This window comes from Antedon bifida, chromosome 3 (genome assembly GCF_963402885.1).
Source record: "Antedon bifida chromosome 3, ecAntBifi1.1, whole genome shotgun sequence".
Taxonomy (NCBI): Eukaryota; Metazoa; Echinodermata; class Crinoidea; order Comatulida; family Antedonidae; genus Antedon; species Antedon bifida.
In genome coordinates, this window is record NC_136228.1 from 19912653 (window position 1) to 19934157 (window position 21505).

Genomic DNA, 21505 nt, shown 5'->3' on the forward strand with positions numbered 1-21505 from the left:
TAACACTTTATTGTCACAACGGCAAAAATATACAGTTATGAGATATGGTTTCTTATCAGCATTTTCAATCATATGGTATATAAAAAAATGCTTTAACGAACTCAATATAACCTTTATCCTTTTCTGCATTTTCAGGAATTCCTCTAATTACGATATTGTTACGTCTACTTCTAATTTCTAAGTCATCATTTTTTGCATTTTGCAGTAATATTGTTTCGATAATGTGTTATCTAGTTTTACCTTGATTTCTTCTACTCTGTTTCCATATTATTAACTCCCATTTCAAGATCTTGAATAGCGCTATTATGATCACTGTTAATTTTCCTGAGCTCTGCCAGACCCTGATCAACTGTATCAAGTTGAGTATGTACACTGATAGACTACCTTTCTTTTAGCGTGGTTATAATAGAATGCAACTGGGTTGGAATGTCCAGTACGTCACGTGCCTCATTTGAATCTACCGCCTGCATTTCAGTTGCTTCACTCAAAACTTTGACTTTCCTAGTGGTATAACCACCACTTTTACTCATGGTTATTTGATTTAGATTAGTAAAAGTAGAGTCAAATATAGTAAACACTTATCTTGAGACAGTCAAAGGCGATTCCAATAATATCCTCTATAGTAAATTACAACAAAATAGGTGGTTGAGCGGAGCTTGCTAAGACACGTCTTACTCGCACATACTAACAGTAGGCCTAAATACTGTATACAATATAACAGTGAATAACTATTTATTATAGGGGGTGCAATATTATTATGGACTGTCTAGAATATTAGGTACCCCGTGACAGATTGCACCCCCTATAATATAACAGAATAATAACTATTTATTATAGGGGGTGCAATATATTATGGACTGTCTAGAATATTAGGTACCCCGTGACAGATTGCACCCCCTATAATATAACAGGACAGTAACTATCTATTATAGGGGGTGCAATATATTATGGACTGTCTAGAATATTAGGTACCCCGTGACAGATTGCACCCCCTATAATATAACAGGATAATAACTATTTATTATAGGGGGTGCAATATATTATGGACTGTCTAGAATATTAGGTACCCTCGTGACAGATTGCACCACTATAATATAACAGTTAATAACTATCTATTATAGGGGGTGCAATATATTATGGACTGTTTAGAGGTACCCCCGTGACAGATGGCACCCCCTATAATATAACAGGATAATAAATATCTATTATAGGGGGGGTGCAATATATTATGGACTGTTTAGAGGTACCTCCGTGACAGATTGCACCCCCTAATATAACAGGATAATAACTATCTATTTTGACCCATCTGGCATCTAGCATTTATGCTAGGCACAATTTTAGAAAATCTAGCATAATCTGGAAGTGTTGACAAAGTGCGAGGCAGCGAGGCAAGCGAGGTATGCGAGGTATGCCAAATACTTGTGCGAGGCATCAACATATATCATTTCGAAAAGTGCGAGGCATGCGTGGCATACAATTTCAAAAAGGTGCGAGGCATATCTTAACGTGCTATTATGCTATATTATAGGCCTAATAATTAATTATTTATATTTTTATAATAGGCCTACCGTATCTAAATAGATTCGTGTATGTTGTTTATTTTTATGTAACGATTGTTTGTTATTTTCATTCAAGTCATATCGTGTCAAATTTTACTTTTACAAAAGTGCCCAAACTGTTCAAAAGTATTTAAAAATCTGAACGACTCTTCAACTTTCGATAAACCGTAATTGTTATAGCGACACTCATATAATGACTGCCATGCTTGTTGGCATTTCGAGCGTGTTCACTTTACAATTAATTTAACTCTCGAACATAGCAGAGTGAAAATAATATTTTGTCACACCCCCGCGCCTCGATCCGGTAGACCTAAGATGGAAAATCCCTCTTTGTTATTTAACAGGTAGCGGAACGATTCTGCCCTGAGAGGATTCGGCCTTGTGGCGATTCCCCTCCTATAGCACGTGGTTTCAGCAGCAACGCACATACTTCTCTCTGAGCGGCGTGCCAAAGATATTTTTGACATTTTATTCTCTAGGAAGTCAACACGTGTACCTCTCTCGCAAATAAAGTGAACAGCGATGGCCAAGACAAGTTCAATAACTGGCGGTGAATAAAAGGTACCGTAACTAATATGCCGGTCAAATAACATGCCGCAAAGAAAAAAATTGCGAGAGAATTCTGAAGCGCGTGTGAAAAAGACTTACGTCCGACAATCGTAATACTAGGCCTAAAATTAAACTTTAGCTAATATGCTTAGCCCTAACCTAGAGGCCTATGTAGACAATAATTTATTCAATTTTGATATAATAATAATTGGTGTAATATTAATAATGATACACTATTCCTGTTTTAGTAGGCTAGGTATATTACGAACGATTTTTATTTATTGTTGTCCATGTACGTACTAATAAACCTGGCGCTAGTTTCCTTCGCTTGTATTTTGACTCCAAAGTTGATAACTTTATCGTGTGAATACCACACCTTACAGGCGTGTTTCTCGCACACTGTTCGCGAATTTCACTTATTCAATGTTCAATATTTTTGTTTCTATGGAGCACCAAAAAGACCAACAATAATAGAGGACTCAGTGGAATGCGTCAATTTCTCATGTATTTATTGGTGAAAAATTAATTTCAATATATTTTTTAATTTGGGTTGTCAATAAAAATGCTGTAATATGTTACTGCTGATACGTTGTTCGGTTTTCAAAGAATACTAATCGATCCTAAATATTATCCTAGATCCTAGATATTATGATGAATTGATCTATTTTATTCTTTAAAAGGTTAATGAAATCGTGTACAGTATCAACAGTAACATTTTTCCTTTCTGACAGTGACAAAATCTATTGAAATTATACGTGATTTTCAACAAATAATGCGTTAAATATATGGATTCCACTCATTGAGTTAGCCCTCTAATTAATTTTGCTCTTTGGCGTTCTATAGAAACCAAAATATTTAACGGATTTATTGTTACTTTTATGTGATTTTTCTTCATTAAAGTAGGCCTACTAATTCTAAGGTGTGGTATTCAGGATAAAGTTGGTTAACAAATTTTGAGTTAAAATACAAGGCAGGTGCAAAAAGGAACTAGCGGGCCTAGGCTACTTCAATTTCGATGATTTCCTGCCTCGCAATTTTGGGAAATGATAAAAATAATGATGCCTCGCATTATTTGATGATGGTGTAAAACGATGCCTCACATACATTTCTGACTTGCCTCGCTTGCCTTCCCTGCCTCGCGTGCCTCGCATTTTCTTACTACCCGTTGTTGATCAATGTATTTTGACCTTCCCATAATGCATTGGTGCGTGTGGAATAAGGTAGTCAGGATGATGTGAGGAATTGTTTATTGATGATTTGTGAATTCTCATATTTATATAAAGTACAAGTACAAGTACAAGTTCTGAAAAGAACTGACGTGAGTTTCTTACCGTTTCGATCAATATTATGCTTTGATTGTCCGGTCCATAGATATCATGATGATCATGAGGAGTAGTGTTTTCTGATTCTCCTGAGGACGACCAAAGTATAAATTTATTTGATTGAAACGTCGAGAAACTTAACAATTCATTCATTTTAGAACTATATATATACGCGTGGTGTATGTACTGCAAACTTTATATAATATTTGATTTCGTCATGAAAACCTTCAAACAATTCTCATATTCTTCCATTTTCTTTCTTTGTCAAGTCGGCATTCATCATTTTTATACCTTTTACATATTTGATATTGTTTTTATGCTAAAACTGGCATCTTTGCACCGTCCTCATATTATGACTCCGCATTATCGCATCGTCACTGCGCCGACAATATTACAAAACAATTGTTGTTGAATTGTATTTAAATTCTGGGTAGAAAAAAATAAACGAATTTGGTTATATTTTGATATCGACATAGTGATAAAATATTAAATTGATAAAATAAATTATTTTTCAAAAACTGGTACAGTCTCATTGTCCGTTGAAGGCGCTCTTTGGTTTTTTATTTAAAAAACGAGTAGAGAGCAGGTGGTTACAGCGCGGCCTTTATGAATAATATAAAAGGTGTAGGCCTAGCCTGTTCTTCTAAGAGCCACAAAACTTAGGTAAGCTGGTTGTTTATAGTTTTTTCTGTTTTGGTATTACGGTAGGCCTACTGGTGGTGCCTGCCTGGCACCTAACTAACGTGACAATTATCACACACAGCCAGCCAGCAGGGTGCACCACTCTTTTCTCCCCTACCTAGGCCGAATACAGATCACTCCGACCGCGCTTCACTCCGGCCGCGCTTCACTAGCCCACAAACAACTCCGGAGAGTCGGAGGAGAGGGAAGTGTGAATTCTACTTTTAGCTAGCCTAGTTTAGTAGTCTACTACTAGGACTAATTAACGTAGGTGACCTCAATGTCTGATCAGAATTGTCTTCATCTTCTCACAGCAGGATGACAGTGCGTGACATACGTGAAGATTACAGCTGCTATACAGACCATCCATGGAGTTATTATAATACCTCCAATACGACCATGTAGACCTACATTGATATACCTTCATGTACAGAGACAGAACTACTGTCGTCTAGATGACTGTTGACAGGTAAGCACTCAAGCTTGGTTCCCACTAGAACGTAACGCAAGGACGTAAACGCAACGCAAGCGTTTTAACCAATGACAAGTTGGCAGCACAAGCGAATAAGCCATCGCTTGTGATTGGTCAATTCACTTGCGTTGCGTTGCGTCCTTGTGTTGCGTCGCTAGTGGGAACCACGCTTTATGGATACAGAGTAAAGAAAATCTATTTTTTTGCCAATTTGTAAATGTAAATTATAGTTAATGCACAATTAATGGCCAGTTGATATAGACATTTCACATTCTGATTTTAGCAGCAACTAGGCCTACTGCATGCTGTATTATTACGTTTCTGTGTTTTTTTTAGAATGAGTGCAAGAATGTTTTTACTGATAGACAACATGTAAGCATTCAAGAATACGCCAGAGTAAAGAGAAAACTTAATTCAGTTGGCAAATATGTGTTTGTCTTCATTTTTACACGTCCAAGTAATGATAACTATCTTTAATACAATAATATCAGTTGGACTTTTGTTTTTTTTCATAATAATAGCAGCCATGAATCATGTTAATTTGTTTTTCAATTATTAAAAAATAGTGGAAGATTGTTTTCTTATCTTCTCAGATTAGTAATTTCAGCAATGATCCTGATTATTTCATCTTTCTGCTTTTAACAAGAGCTGGTGGGTTAGGCATCGACTTGACAACAGCTGACACAGTCATTATATATGACAGTGATTGGGTAAGTTAAATAAATAATTACTACATTTTATTACAGCGTGATCAATAATCTGCCATACGATTTACACACAGAGTGCAATATGCTTTTTTGCTGCGCACTTTTTGCACTCAAGTGCATGATAGTGAAAAAATAAAGAGCGCACTAGTGACTCATTTCAGCGCGTCTGATTGGCTACATCCTTGAACCCATGTTATAATAATTAGTCACAAGCTTATGGTGTAATGTTTGTTTTAGTGTAGTGACTTTCAATACATTGTGAAGTAGCATATATAGTTGTATTATAGAATCCATAGTCAGATCTATAAGCCCAAGATAGATGCCACAGAATTGGTCAAGAAAAGCCAGTGATTGTCTACAGGTTAGTGACCATTAACACCATTGACCAGAAGATAGTGGAGAGAGCAGCTGCAAAGAGGAAGCTGGAGAAGATGGTCATTCATCAAGGTCAGTTTTGTCTTTCACACCTCCCTAAAAACCCTCCTGGGGTGTTTATTCATATGTTAAATTAATCATATTGTTTTACTTCTACAGTAGTATGCAAACTTCTAGGCATTGATTGTTCTCATTCATTTCAAAAATTCATTATCCTATTTTGTTTTTAGGTAAATTCAAAGGTAGTAAAACTATGGTGAGAGACTCAAAAGCTTTGATGGATCCCATGGAACTACTAAAAGTGTTACACTCCACTGATCACTCTGGCATTATCAAAAACTGTGAAGAACAAGTCATCAGCGACGCAGATCTTGATCTCCTATTGGATCGCAGCGACCTTGTTGGGAATAACGCGGGAAAGAAATTGAAACAAGTAAAGGAGAATTTCATTTCATTTCAAAAGACATTTATTTTCCTCCATAGCAATACAGTACAAAATAATAAACAAAAATGGTAAGGAATATAAAAAATGAAATAGATGTTTGTTGTTTGTTGTTTAAGGTTCTGGAATCCTGCGATGAGAATGTCATGGAGTTAAAGATCTCAGTACTGGGTTCACATACTGTATACCCAATATTGCACAAATTGAAATCTGGGATCGTTAATGGTATTTATGACATTTATTTCTATGCAAGTAGTTACTGTTGTTTTCTGCACAGCACAGTGTTCAGGTTTAATCTATTGTTAACACCAAGTGTTATTACAAGTCAGCACAGTGTTCAGGTTTAAACTATTGTTAACACCAAGTGTTATTACAAGTCAGCACAGTGTTCAGGTTTAAACTATTGTTAACACCAAGTGTTATTACAAGTCAGCACAGTGTTCAGGTTTAATCTATTGTTAACACCAAGTGTTATTACAAGTCAGCACAGTGTTCAGGTTTAAACTATTGTTAACACCAAGTGTTATTACAAGTCAGCACAGTGTTCAGGTTTAAACTATTGTTAACACCAAGTGTTATTACAAGTCAGCACAGTGTTCAGGTTTAAACTATTGTTAACACCAAGTGTTATTACAAGTCAGCACAGTGTTCAGGTTTAAACTATTGTTAACACCAAGTGTTAGTACAAGTCAGCACAGTGTTCAGGTTTAAACTATTGTTAACACCAAGTGTTATTACAAGTCAGCACAGTGTTCAGGTTTAAACTATTGTTAACACCAAGTGTTATTACAAGTCAGCACAGTGTTCAGGTTTAAACTATTGTTAACACCAAGTGTTATTACAAGTCAGCACAGTGTTCAGGTTATTAGTGTTCAGTGTTATTACTCTTACAACATAAAGAAAATCAAAGACTGTACACAAATATATCTTATGTAGAACTTTTAATATAATACAAATAGTGATAACAAAAATGGTAATCCATAACTTATCAACTTTAAATTTATTTTATACAGAATTATATTTCACTATTTCTACATCATATAGAAAAAATATTTCTACATCAAAAAATATATTTAAAAACACAGCAATGAAACTACAGTAAATGCAAAATGCATTGATATCAAACTATATTATATAATGTCTTCATTGTTTGATTTTTGTCATTTTTAGTTTTACAAATTCTACTACAACTTTGTTCTGTTGTTGTTACTGTGCCAAAGACATCTCATAATGTGTTTATTTGTTAATATAATTTCTAATTACGTTTTCATTTAATAAAACTGCTGTTGATAACAAATTACGTTTCATCATTAATATGTTAATGTTATGTTTTATAGTTTCAAGTTGTACCACTTTACTTTTAGTATTTAACCATCCAACCTAATTATAAAGAGTTGTATTAATTACATTTAATATAATATTATCACATAATTACTTTAAAACACGCACAACCAATTCTATACAATATATCAAGTAAAAAACATTGCATTATTATAAAAGAATCATTTTCATTAAATATGGCAGCACAGCTTATAAAGATTATAATGAATAAGAAACAAACATTCTTGTTTATCTGCATGCTACAGCTGTTAATAATTATTACTTCCGTTGCTAGTGTGCCGCGTGCGGAAGTACGCGCGCGCGCTCCGTCGATGAAGGTAAGTATGTCAAAATAAAATGTTTAAAAACATTTTATGTTTTAGATTATCATATTGATTTAATCTACTATACGATTTATATATAAAAGGTCGTTTTTATATTGTATACAAATTTAATGTTAGAAATGCAATTATTTGCGATATTCAAAATTGACACCTGCTTGCTGCGAGATTTAAAAATGTGTCTGTTATATAGTAGAAGTAACATACGTTATCAGTGAAAACTAACTAATGATAAAATGTAATATTTCTTATTGAACACTTTTCAGACACGTGACGAATGTCGTCAGCTGATAGATTGCAATGCATCATGATAAGCCTCCTCAGCTTAGGACACATAATGAGAAATGAAGAAAATGTATTAACATCAATGTTGTGAAGGTTACTATCAGAGATATAGAGCTCACGTAATGCTAATTGAACTTGTTTGAGAGAACATTCTGATACAAAGTCATTAAATACATCACGTGATAGATTCTGAATCAAAACATCGTCACATTTATCTTGAATGCCTAAAATGTGTGCAATAACTCTTCCCTTTTGCTCCAATGCCATCTTATCACAAAAGACACTGACACTAAGACGATTATATTGCATACAATACAATTGCATACAATACAATTGCATAATTAGACGTATGAAATGCCCGTCACATTGTACACCTGGACTAATGTAATCAATAAACATTCTTATGGAGGTAGATATATCATCCAAATGATTATTTATTTCTAAATCTTTGCTTGTCATGTAATTAATTAATTCATTTACCACAGCATCTTTATGTTGTTTTTTAACAAAGTTTAAATTTCTCGGCAGATTGCGATATGTTGACAAACGATCTGTAACCCAGTGCTTGAGGAAACCGCCAGCTTTATCACCAAGGAAACCAGTTGCAAACTCTGTCGCTCTGTATAAATGCTCACTCTCTCGTATCACCTCCCACTCATCATCATCCAATGGTGTAAGTAATGTTCGTACATCTGAGCACTCAATCTCCATACCTTCCCTTTCACATAATTTGCACAAGTAAAATCCCACCAATGACTCTACTATCAATTTGTGAGGAGGCATATAAATGTTATCAAATTTAGATTTTGAAATTGGTGCTTCTTCATAAACGAACCCGAGTTTTAAGGCCATATCAGCCATATCTCTGTTCGAATGTTCAGTCAAATACGTTTTGTTTATTGAAAGTTGATTTACTTTTAAGCTTTTATACATACATTTTCCTAATAAAACCATAGCATTTACGTACTTCATTGGTGTTTTTTCAAAATCAGAAATCTTTTGTTCATTATCGTGTTTGATAAACTGATTTAAAATACTACGAAATAGTTCTTTAAAGAGGTCAGTTTTATCTTCGGGGAGACTTTGATTATCTTCCCACAATATACAGAGTGAAAGAAGTAGCATCGGGTTTTTGCACATTGCATACGCTTCAGGGTGTTTTTGATCCTCCTCTGACGACGACGACTCATATATGTCTAACTCTTGTCTAAGGTATTTTCCCAATTCTGGTTTTTCTAAATACTCAAAATGTTTGTCAATGTACTCTCCTATGCTCTCGTCATTAAATCCCTTAACTCTTACATGTACGTTACTCTCTTTTACGAATTCATCTATGTTTTCTGATCGTGAAGTAAGTATCACGGTACTTTTCTCTAAATATTTATTTCTGAAAAGACTAATTACGCTTGGATTATTAAATCTTAATTCATCTAACCCATCTAGTAGCAGTACAACTTTATCGTCATGTTTCATTATGAATTTCTTAATTAACCGTGGATCATTTGGGAGATCGGTATCTAAATTAAAATTTGTCATATTAATTTGCTTTACAATTAAATCAGAGATGTCGTCATCATTTTCTAAATCTCTTAAACTTAAAAAAAATACAATTTTACCTTGAAATACTTTAATTGATTGACCAGTAGCCCAATTGTACGATAAATGTCTTAATATGGTAGTTTTACCTATCCCGCCCTCCCCATCTATAAGAGCTCTACATCCAGGTGTGGAGCTGATAACATCTACCACTTCTGTTAATGTTGTTTGCTTGCTTCCTTTATTGTTTTCACGTTCTTTCAGTAGTTCTATATCGGTAAACATCTGTGAAATGTCAACTGTGTATCTACCATGCATTGTTGCTGGTGTAAATTTACTGGCCTGGCTACACAATTTCTTTTGTCTTTGAAGCAGATATTCTTTAATCTTTTCTAATGAGAATAAAAATGTCAAGAAAGATATTTAGTTTAAATTAATTTTAATTAATAAAGGCTTATAATTTGCAATTTCCTTCGTTAGTGGCCACCTCCTGTATGCGGCCACCTCCGTTAACGGCCGCACTTTCAACAACAAAAGCCCATTGTTCTTCCTATCTAATTAGTGCATTAGATTTTTTGTAAGGTAAATTACCTCCCGTAAGCGGCCACCCGAAAAATTCGTATTGAATTTTGACAAAAATACAATGTGTATACATATTGTGCTTTATATAGGCCTATTACCTTTATTTCGAAGCGGTTTTAAAAACATTTCTGTGATTTTTATAGTATATTTTGACCGACCATTTTCATAATATGATAAAGTTTTTAAAATTTGTCTGAAAATAAAAAATAACACTAAAACATAAAATACAATTTAGGATTTAGAGAACCGTTGCGTTAAGAACGCCGACAAATATCGTGCATAGCCATAATACTGTACGTGATCTTGGCCCTGTATCGGGCAGAACCTCGCGTAATTAAGCGGTCACTTTTCCCGGTCCCGAGAGTGGCCGCATACGTTCAACTGTCGTAATACAATTGTGTAGTGGTTAGGGAGCTGACGAACACCCAAGTAAATTACTCGGATTTTCTACATTAACGGTTTCACGATATTAGCGGTTGTGAGACGCATGAATTAATTTGTTTGTAGGTTAATTAAAAACTAAATTGAAGATTTTTCAGGTATATCAGTAGTACAACTTCTGCTTATACGACAGCAATAACAATAGTTTAAAACGCCATTTGTTGCCATCTTGAGGACGTTTATTATTGAAACTAAACTCACAATTATCTACGTCATAATTACATTCATTATATCCACAATATTGTATTCCAAATGACATACACTTGTGCATTATAGGCCCTAATTAATACTGTACAGTAAAAGGGATTATAGAGGGCGGCAAACAAAATATATCATTAATCAGAACGAAACTTTAAAAATGTGTTTGAGTTAATATGATTGGAACTACAGTACATCAGCATGAAATAGTACGGTCAATTACTATTTTTGAATTTGATTACAAAATTGTTTTATGGAGACATTTTATTTTCAAATTAATTATGATTAAATGAGCAAAATTAAAGTAAGACAATGTGATTTTGTTTGGTAAACATTTCTTCAAACATAAATTATATATCTATCTAAAACTCATCAAACTAAGTTTCTAAATAGAAAATTTATTTTTTGGTGATATTATTAATTTTTTTAAATACCATATTATTATGTAATGCGTACATATAACTGAAGTAACTCACCTGAATCTGATTTTTTCAAGCCCAATTTTTCGAGAGTGATAACAAACCAAGATTTTCCTCGTGAGGCAGAGTCATTATATTCTCTTCGCTTTCCCTTTTCTTCTTGAGTCGTCGACACGTCCTCATCTGTTTAAGGAAAAATAACTAATTCTATCTTTTCTGAATATATTTTTTTGTGGAAAATATTAATAATATTATTACATTGCCGATTATCAATTGATCCATTATGCATTTTTTTACTAAATTAAACTATTTATGTTTTTTCAGGGCTAGATAATATCATGATGATTGTTAATGCATAAGAATGTTTTATTGTTACAGAAACTTCGTTTTTCCATTGATTGTAGTATAGGCGGAATTATAGAGGACAGCAAACACAATTTTCAATCCTTCAGGGGTTGTCTAAATATGTACAACAGAGGGCAGCAAACAGAAAAATAAACATTTTCAGAGCCGTACACCGTGCTGAGTGCGTGTATTAAAATGCTAGTAAAACATAAATATTTACTCTGAAAATCTAACTTTTTAGTAGACATATTTTTATTTGTATTCAGTAAACAAACTTTGCAATGCGGATTAGAATTAAGCTTATTGAATCTCAAAGAATAATAATATGTGTAATATGAGTCTTACTTATTTACGATGTTAACAACATTTCGTTTTTAAAACAATGAAGCTTCATAATTATTATATCGTTCTACATGTGGTCAGGATTGGAAATGTACATCAAAAAAAAATTTTGTTTAAATATTATTATTCTGAAATCAATAGACCTGTTTCTGATTTACCCTCTTTTCGAATTTCTTGTTCTTCATTACTACTGGTTGCCACTTGCCCTGTTTTAATAATAGAATAAGTAAAAAATTAAAAAACTATTATTATTCTACGTAAAAAACTACCGATTGAGAGCAAAATTATACGGTACATTATTAGTAACTAACCTGTTTCTGATTTAACTTCTTTTCGCATTCCTTTTTCTTCATTACTACTGGTCGCCACTTGCCCTGGTTTAATAAATGACAAAAATATAAATGTACAATGATATTCTATATCTCTTTTAAAAATATGTTTCATTATGTATAAGAAAGTAACATAACAAAGATATATAATGTTCATAGCATGCACCTTTATTCGGACTCAGACTTCACATGGATTTAATTTTGTTATATAATGTTTGTGGTACCATGTTATAACGCTTCGCACTAACTTACCTTCAGTCGGAAGTTTCACTCTTGATTCCAATCCAATCTTTCTTAGATCATCAATAAACTCTTCTTTTCTTTGTTTACAAATTATTTTTCTCTGTTCCAAATCCCAAATCATACTCCAAGCATCTTCATAATTCTTTAACGCACTGCTATTGTACAGTGCATCAATTTTGTCGATATCTTCTTTGGTCAGTGCATTTCCTAAATTGACAATCCAGTGTCGATATGGGGTGAAATGTGTAATCTTGATTTCTTGAACATCGAGAAAAGATTGTTGGAGAACTTTGATGACACCAAACGTTTGAGTTATTTTGATTGTTTGGTAAAGTAAGGATAGCTCGCTCGAACTCAAATATCCTGATTTAATTAATTGATGCAGTAAGTCTATCGTTTTACGTGCTTTATCTATGTCCGCTACTGCAATTAAATCTCGGTATAAAACTTGCAGCTGTCGAAAGAGGTGGTGGTCATCATACCAAGTTGAAACGTTCACTAAATCAACATTAAAATCTACAAAACGGTGAAAACATAAAATTATAAAAATTGATAATTCCAATACACTACCGTTTACTCAATGCAACACAATAAACAATCAATATTTGTTACCTGTTGCCATGGTGTCTATTTTGTGTCTTCATTTCTGAAAAATAATTTAATTTACAAATGAATAAATCTAATTCCGGTGGGATGTTTATGAAGTGTCGTTTCATACGTTTTCATTCCAACTTAAGAATTGAAAGGCGTGCTCAGTCTTTAAGCTTGGTTCCCACAAGAGGATGCAACTCGCAAGCTAGTTGATGACAAGCGCGCGACAGTCGAAATGAACCATCGCGCGACATGATTGATTGATTGTTTACTTGCGTTGCGCGCGTATGTATTTGCGTCCAAGTGTGTTCCATTAGTTTAGAGGATCCGGGTCATTTACAATGTTCAACTTTATAGGTTGGTGTGAAAGGGGTATCTCCCGAGTTTCTCGATGTTTTGAATGGTCGTAAACCCCGGGGTGTCTCCGGAGATCACTCTGGAGTTTTGGTGTGAAGATTAAAGTTTTGCTATGAAGACTACTTTTAGGATTATGGTCAGGTTCGGCAATCAGTTGCAAACTAAACGCATAAGTAGTCTCACCAAATAATTAAATATTATTAGCCAAAAATAAACGAATAAAAGCAGATATTTTGTTTATTGTGATGGCCACATTACCGGAGAGAAACTCGACTGGTTGTTATTATTGTGTGTGGTCCCGGTGTGTGGTACAGTCATTTTCCAAAACAATAAGCATATTAATACAATCAGAATATTCAGCCTACTATTGTTTTGGCAATATCTGATGGATGTTTCGAACAAATTAAATAAAATCTATTTTGCAAACTTACACATTATTTATTTAAAACTGGACTGTAGGATCTCGTACTAAATTGTATGGACTCAATTATTCCGATGAAGTCAATCTTTGACGATTTCGTAGCAGCAACTGCACCATTGAGGTCAACTTTAATAATCGCGATCATGTCGCTATTGACTTTGGTCGTGACGTCACAAAAGCTGTTCCACAGTCTAGTGCAGGTCTTTCTGTAGAAGCACAATAGGATTACTGAAGTCTATACTTATTCACTCAAACTTCCACAGATACTATTTTTAGAAAAACACACAGAATCCTTGATTTAAATGTATCAATACCTGTAATAGACTTTTTAAAGAAATTCTATTTAATTGGTGCCAATCATTGAGTTTATTAAAACACACACACACACTTACAATACAAAACACCTATAAAACAGCAACAACATTATAGTTTTAGCGATTAGACGGATGGATGGCTTATATGTGTATTTGGGCAGAGTCATTTTTAAACCCTTTTAATTGTAACTTAAGATCATGGAAAAAAAGCTTCTCAATGGTAAGATCAGTGTTCCAATTAGTGATTTAATTTAGATTATTTTCAAGTTTTACTACTTGTGAACCTATTAGGCAATGTGGTGCTGTGTTCGTACCTCCGCAAGAATACCATCTTGATGTAAGGGCCAGTGTATTACTACTTGTGAACCTATTAGGCAATGTGGTGCTGTGTTCGTACTTCCGCAATACTATCTTGATGAAAGGGCCCGTGTATTACTACTTGTGAACCTATTAGGCAATGTGGTGCTGTGTTCGTACTTCCGCAATACTATCTTGATGAAAGGGCCCGTGTATTACTACTTGTGAACCTATTAGGCAATGTGGTGCTGTGTTCGTACTTCCGCAATACTATCTTGATGAAAGGGCCCGTGTATTACTACTTGTGAACCTATTAGGCAATGTGGTGCTGTGTTCGTACTTCCGCAATACTATCTTGATGAAAGGGCCCGTGTATTACTACTTGTGAACCTATTAGGCAATGTGGTGCTGTGTTCGTACCTCCGCAATAATACCATCTTGATGTAAGGGCCCGTGTATTTCTTATTTCTGAATTTACTCTTAATTTTCTTTTACTTAATTTTACGTTCCACTTTATTTGACTGAGAACATCTTAGTCGTTATCTGAATTTTGTGTAAAGCTCTGTCTACACTATCAAACTAGTGTGACAAAAAAAGTGTGATGTGCCCAAATATGGTAGTGATATGCCCAAAAACATGCTAGTGCTATGACATCATAATGTCTATATATAGGCACATCACATTATTTTGTCACATAACATTTAATAGTGTAGACAATGCTATATTATTATGATATAATTGTTTATTGTGTGATCAGGGACAACTCTCTATTGTGATGGCATTCTTCTGTTCAGAGAAACTTGCTGTTTATTGTTACGATTATTATGTGGAATAGGGCCTACGTTCAGTATAACAAAACCACGTGAAGCCACACCCTATCCTCTAACTAAAAAACAATAATCAGATCTACACCTAAATTCTCATTATTGTTTTAGAAATAAATGTTCCGAAATAATTAAAATGAAATTGTAAACTTACAATTGGCTTAAGACTGGACTGTAACTGGATCTCGTATCTGGACTATCAATATACCGATACAGTTAAATGTGACGATTTGTACCACCAACTACACCACTCCCTTTGACGTCAACTGCTGTATAATTAGTTTAAACTTACAAATTGGCTTAAGACTGGACTGTAACTGGATCTCGTATCTGGACTATCAATATACCGATACAGTAAAATGTGACGATTTGTAGCAGTAACTGCGCCACTCCCTTTGACGTCAACTACTGTATAATTATTATTCATAATCCACGTATATGTATGCTATATTGACTTTTGCCGTTACGTCACAAAAACTTTTCCACGGTCCAACTGTCTTTCTGTTGAAACACAATGTACACGATTATATCGGCAGCGTCGTACGACGTCTATAAATATTCCATTCAAAATTCCATAGAAAGTATTTTTAGAAAATTACCAGCTAAAATCTTTTTAAATAATACTTAAAAACTGCAAAATGAATGTTATGGAAACACCTAAGGGGAATTGTTTTAAATACTACAAGAAATGAGAATTCACATTTTTGTATAAATATAGACGGCAATCAATGTTTTAATACTTGTACTATCTAATCATTTTAATAACTATTTTTATAATATTGCTTCTGATCTGGTATCTGAACTCCCTTTGTGCAATACTTTATATACTGACTCTAAATTTATTTAATCATTTTACACCTTATATCTATTTTTTTTTTATTTATTTATTTTTTTTTTAGCTTTTTATATTTATACTAACAAACATCTTTTTATTAATATTATAATCATAACAATAAATATTTAAAAAATATATATAAAATCATTTTTATCGCATAATATATACAGTCTAGGATAATTAATTGATATACAAAATCATTACACCCAACTATCTTCATCTCCTTATACGGAACATCATTTGAATAATAGAACAATTAGTCACACATCTACACAATCAAACATTGTATACTCTATCTCTAACAATATTTCAATCTTCTATTGACTAAAGCCGAAGTATAGTCGTTATCTCGGAACCGTTCTATGGTCACCACCAGGTAGGCTTATTCATCAAGGCTTCTATGAATGGATGACGAGTTAGGAGCAGGAACGCTAGAGACCAAACCCACCGTTTTGATTACGATCAATCGGGAAAATACCTCACGACGTTGTATTGATAACACTTTTTCCCCAACATTACAATGTACTCACAGGGCAGTATTTTAGGCCCGCTCCTTTTTATTTGTTATATTAACGATAATATGTCTATTTGTATTGATAATGATTGCAAACTATTATTATATGCCACTGACAGTGCCTTATTGGTGGCTCATCGTGATCCATTATACATTTCACATTAACTAGGTCATGGTATGGAATTATGTTACAATTGTGGTAGTTCAAAATAAGTTGTCCTTGCACCCACAAAAAACAGAATGCATTTTGTTGAGAGAAAAGTTTAAAATATTGAGAATTTCAAATCACTTTTAATGATCATAATATCCTTAGTCATGATTCCATAAGCACCTTGGTTTACAAATTGATAACTGTATTTCAAATGAAGAATATGTTACAAACTATTATGAAACTAAAGCAAATTCGACCACCAGATTGAAATGTCTGTACAGGCAGGCTAGTAGGAAACATTTGTGCTCTGCATTAATTAATTCAGTGTATACAGACTGGTATTCTGGTATAACGTCATTCCTTCAAAATAACCTCCAGGTAACCTTAAACAAAATTGTACGTTTTATTCTCGACATTGACCCTAGTGCTCACATTGGCCCTAGCGCACACATTGACCCTAGGGCACACATTGACCTTAGGGCACACATTGCCCCTAGGGCACACATTGCCCCTAGGGCACACATTGGTCAGGAACAACTCAAAGCTGTTGGTTATCTGAACATAAACAACACCGAGTTAAATTTCTAAGATAGACTTCAGGTATTATAGGCCCACGCCTATAAGATATACCATGATGTATATTACAGTATTATAGGCCCACGCCTATAAGATATACCATGATGTAGATTACAGTATTATAGGCCCACGCCTATAAGATATACCATGATGTAGATTACACAGGCCCACGCCTATAAGATATACCATGATGTAGATTACAGTATTATAGGCCCACGCCTATAAGATATACCATGATGTAGATTTCACTATTATAGGCCCACGCCTATAAGATATACCATGATGTAGATTTCACTTTTTAAGCAGACAATTTTACAAATATTTCTAAACAACATACGTACTGTACAAGGAAATTAAATAAAAATATTGTAATTCCTAATATGAATGGGTTAGCTTCGAAAACATTTTAATATAATACTATTAAATATTGGAATAATCTTCCATCAAACATAAAAGCTATAAAAACACTTGATGAGTATAAACGTGTTATAAAGCTTTAGTAATGGGCATAACCAGACTGATGTATTGTGACTGTTGTTATGTTTGTGTGAATTTTTTCTATGTTTTTGTTATAAGGACCTCATTGGAAAGCTCTTCTTCTAGATCTATGGGTAATCCTTGGTATGTTGATTGTACCGAATAAAACAAACAAATGTATCCGACTTATTTATAGTAAATGTTAAAATTGCAATTTGTGATTGCAGATAATATTTTTTCTGGTACAGTAGGTATATTGATGATTGTATCCAAACACACTTATACAAATATAAATTGCAAAAGAACTATCAATTATTTCAATATTCATTTGGAAGCAACTGCACCCTTTTTAGGTCAACTTTAATATCACGATCACATGCCGCTATTGACTTCACAAAAGCTGTTTCACAGTTTAGTGCAGGTCTTTCTGTAGAAGCACAATAGGATTACTACTAAGTCTATACTTATTCACTCAAAATTACACAGAAACTATTTTTAGAAAAACACACAGAATCCTCGATTTAAATGTAAAAGATCAATCCATGTAATAGAATTGTTAAATAAAACGTATTTGGTTATAGTGTTTTTTATGCTAAAACTAGTGGCATCGTTGCACTGTACCGTCATCATGATGATGACTCAGCTAGCATTATCGCATCGTCACTGCGCCAACAATATTACAAAACAATTGTTGTTGTATTGTATTTAAATCCTAGGTAGGAAAAAATAAACGAATTGGGTTATATTTTGACATCGACATAGTGATGAAAAATTAAATTGATAAAATAAATTATTTTTCAAAAACTGGTACGGTGTCATGTTGTCCGTTGAAGGCGCTCTTTGGTTTATATTTAAAGCGATAGAGCAGGTGGTTTGGTATCATCAAAGAATATATATCACAAGAATGAGTATTCCGCAATTTTTGCATGAGAAATTTGTAACAGAGAGCTCCAGAGAGTGATGCCCGCCCTCATAAGGGCGGATGTATACATACTAAATAAGACTTGATTTAATAGATATTATACATGTCACATTAAATAGAATTATGATAATATATTTTGCAATTGTAAACTATTTTATAATACATATTTATTAACAAACTAGTTTGCACTTCACTTTTACAGACAATTATTTACTAACATGCTAAATTAGTTCACAAAAAAGGCCTAACACAGCAACACCAAAAATCAACGAATCGTTACTCAACACGGCATATTCTTTACCATTGCCGCGTACTACTCTACGCCCGGTAAATTAAGTATTGTTTTTATGATATAAATTAGTATAAAATACATGTTATTAATAGGATAAAATGTTAAATTTCATTAACATTTATTTGTTTTACCAGAAACAAGTTAAATATAGGAATATTATTAAACTATCCTTCGTGAAAACGCGTAAACACCAACACGCCCGGTCACGCTATCGTAGCGCCCGGTTGATAAAGCGAGCTGTTTATACGGCAGTTTTTACTAAATAAATTACCTAAAACGAACAATTAAATATCCAAACAGCATTTAACATGATGTTGGCATGTAGTTGATAACATTTTTTACCATGAAAATACTACCGGTGGTCCAGCCTTTGATTAGTGAAACCGTCACAAAAAGTTGTATACATCCCAGATACATCCTCACTTATGGCGGCGCCCTACCACATGGACAATATTACTGTTACAGGGAAAATCGCGGATTACTCATTCTTGTGATATATATTCTTTGGTATCATTCAGACAGCGCGGCCTTTATGAATAATAATAAATATAAAAGGTGTAGGCCTAAGCCTGTTGTAGTTTCTTCTAAGAGCCACAAAACTTAGGTAAGCTGGGTGTTTATAGTTTGTTTCTGTTTTGGTATTACGCTAGACTCTACATGGCACCTAACTAACGTGACAATTATGAACATATCAATTGTTATCTTTCCACCACACAGCCAGCCAAGGCGTACCATACTTTTCTCCTTTTCTAGCCCATAAACACTGGAGGAGAGTGTGAATTCTAACTAGTTTAGTAGCCTACTACTAACTAGGCCTGGGCCTAGAATTTAGATGACCTGAATGTCTGATCAGAATTGTCCTCATCTTCTCACAGCAGGATGACAGTGCGTGACATACGTGAAGATTACAGCTGCTACACAGATTGTTATTATAAATACCTCCACCACGACCATGTAGACCTACATATACCTCCATGTACAGAGACAGAACTACTGTCGTCTACATGGCTGTTGACAGGTAAGCACCCATGGATACAGAGTAAAGAAACAACTATGTTTTTGCCAATTTGTAAATGTAAATATAGGTAATGCACAATGAAGAATGGCCAGTTAATATAGACATTTCACATTCTGATTTTAGCAGCAACTAGGCCTACCGCATGCTGTTACGGTTTCTGTTTTTTTTTTTTTAAGAATGAGTGCAAGAATGTTCTTACTGATAGACAATATGTAAGTATTTCAGAATATGTCAGAGCAAAGAGAAAACTTAATTCAGTTGGAAAATGTGTTTGTCTTAAATTTTACACATCCAAGAATGATAACTATCTTTAATACAATAATATCAGTTTGACTTATAGCAGGCCACAGACCATGTTTTGTTTTGTTTTTTTCATAATAATAGCAGCCATGAATCACGTGAATTTTTTTTTCAATGATTAAACAATAGTGGAAGGTTGTTTTCTTATCTTCTTAGATTAGTAATTTCAGCAATGATCCTGATTATTTCATCTTTCTGCTTTCAACAAGAGCTGGTGGGTTAGGCATCAACTTGACAACAGCTGACACAGTCATTATATATGACAGTGATTGGGTAGGTATCAACTTGACATCAGCTGACACAGTCATTATATATGACAGTGATTGGGTAAGTTAAATAAATAATGACTACATTTTATTACAGCATGATCAATAATCTGTCATACGATTTACACACAGAGTGCAATATGCTTTTTTGCTGTGCACTTTTTGCACTCAAGTGCATGATAGTGAAAAAATAAAGAGCGCACATGTGACTCATTTCAGCGCGTCTGATTGGCTACATCGTTGAACCCATGTTTTAATAATTAGTCTCAAGCTTGTGGTGTAATGTTTGTTTTAGTGTTTTATTTGTTTTCAATACATTGTAAAGTAGCATTTATAGTTGTATTATAGAATCCACAGTCAGATCTACAAGCCCAAGATAGATGCCACAGAATTGGTCAAGGAAACCCAGTGATTGTCTACAGGTTAGTGACCATTAGCACCATTGACCAGAAGATAGTGGAGAGAGCAGCTGCAAATAGGAAGCTGGAGAAGATGGTCATTCATCAAGGTCAGTTTTGTCTTTCACACCTCCCTAAAAACCCTCCTGAGGTGTTTATTCATATAAATATGTTAAATTAATCATATTAGAGAGGTTTCGCAATCTTACGAATACGATAACGAAAACGGATACGTCGCGCATACGTATTCGTTTTCGTAAGCCATAAAAACATCTGTTTCGCATGGCAACGAAATATTGAGACGCGTCCAAAATATGACTGCGGTAAATTTGAGCGAAGCGAAGGTACGTGTTGCTTGGTGCTTGGCTGCCTAGGCCTAGCATAACATCAAAGCGAGTGAGGACTTTAAAAACTGCTATTTATCTAAATTGACCTGGCATTTTAGTAAATTACTTTAGTAAATT

General features: G+C 34.0%; 2 protein-coding genes and 1 long non-coding RNA gene across 4 annotated transcripts in view; 1 reads left to right on the forward strand and 2 right to left on the reverse strand.

Annotated features, from left to right (window-relative positions):
* LOC144837858 (uncharacterized) overlaps positions 1 to 21505 on the reverse strand; it is a 53312-nt gene that overhangs the window by 21021 nt on the left and 10786 nt on the right. The window contains exon 7 of one of the 2 annotated variants that reach the window (XR_013611555.1): positions 7038 to 7387. The exons of the other annotated variant lie outside the window; for it this stretch is intronic. The gene's annotated coding sequence lies outside the window, so the exon portion shown is untranslated. Of the gene's footprint in view, positions 1 to 7037; positions 7388 to 21505 lie in introns of those variants that run through there. 2 annotated transcript variants of the gene reach the window in all.
* LOC144837947 (uncharacterized) overlaps positions 5233 to 21505 on the forward strand; it is a 35367-nt gene continuing 19094 nt past the window's right edge. Inside the window, exons 1-2 of the long non-coding RNA XR_013611579.1 lie at positions 5233 to 5297; positions 20601 to 20708. This is a non-coding gene — a long non-coding RNA (uncharacterized LOC144837947). The remainder of the gene's footprint in view (positions 5298 to 20600; positions 20709 to 21505) is intronic.
* Positions 7359 to 15626, reverse strand: LOC144837859 (uncharacterized). Its single transcript, XM_078693152.1, has 7 exons — positions 15447 to 15626; positions 13868 to 14123; positions 13101 to 13134; positions 12498 to 13004; positions 12060 to 12122; positions 11287 to 11412; positions 7359 to 9981 (listed from the first exon to the last, which is right to left on the reverse strand). The coding sequence occupies exons 3-7, from the start codon at positions 13108 to 13110 to the stop codon at positions 7994 to 7996; spliced, it is 2694 nt and encodes an 897-aa protein (XP_078549278.1). The 5' UTR covers positions 13111 to 13134; positions 13868 to 14123; positions 15447 to 15626; the 3' UTR covers positions 7359 to 7993.

What these genes read in the sequence shown, in the direction of transcription:
- LOC144837859 (XM_078693152.1), bottom strand. An exon ending in AGAGGGTAAATCAGAAACAG is followed by an intron (nt 11,413 to 12,059) that starts GTCTATTGATTT and finishes TTCCTTAAACAG; the next exon opens with ATGAGGACGTGTCGACGACT. An exon ending in CTTGAAAAAATCAGATTCAG is followed by an intron (nt 9,982 to 11,286) that starts GTGAGTTACTTC and finishes TATTCTCATTAG; the next exon opens with AAAAGATTAAAGAATATCTG.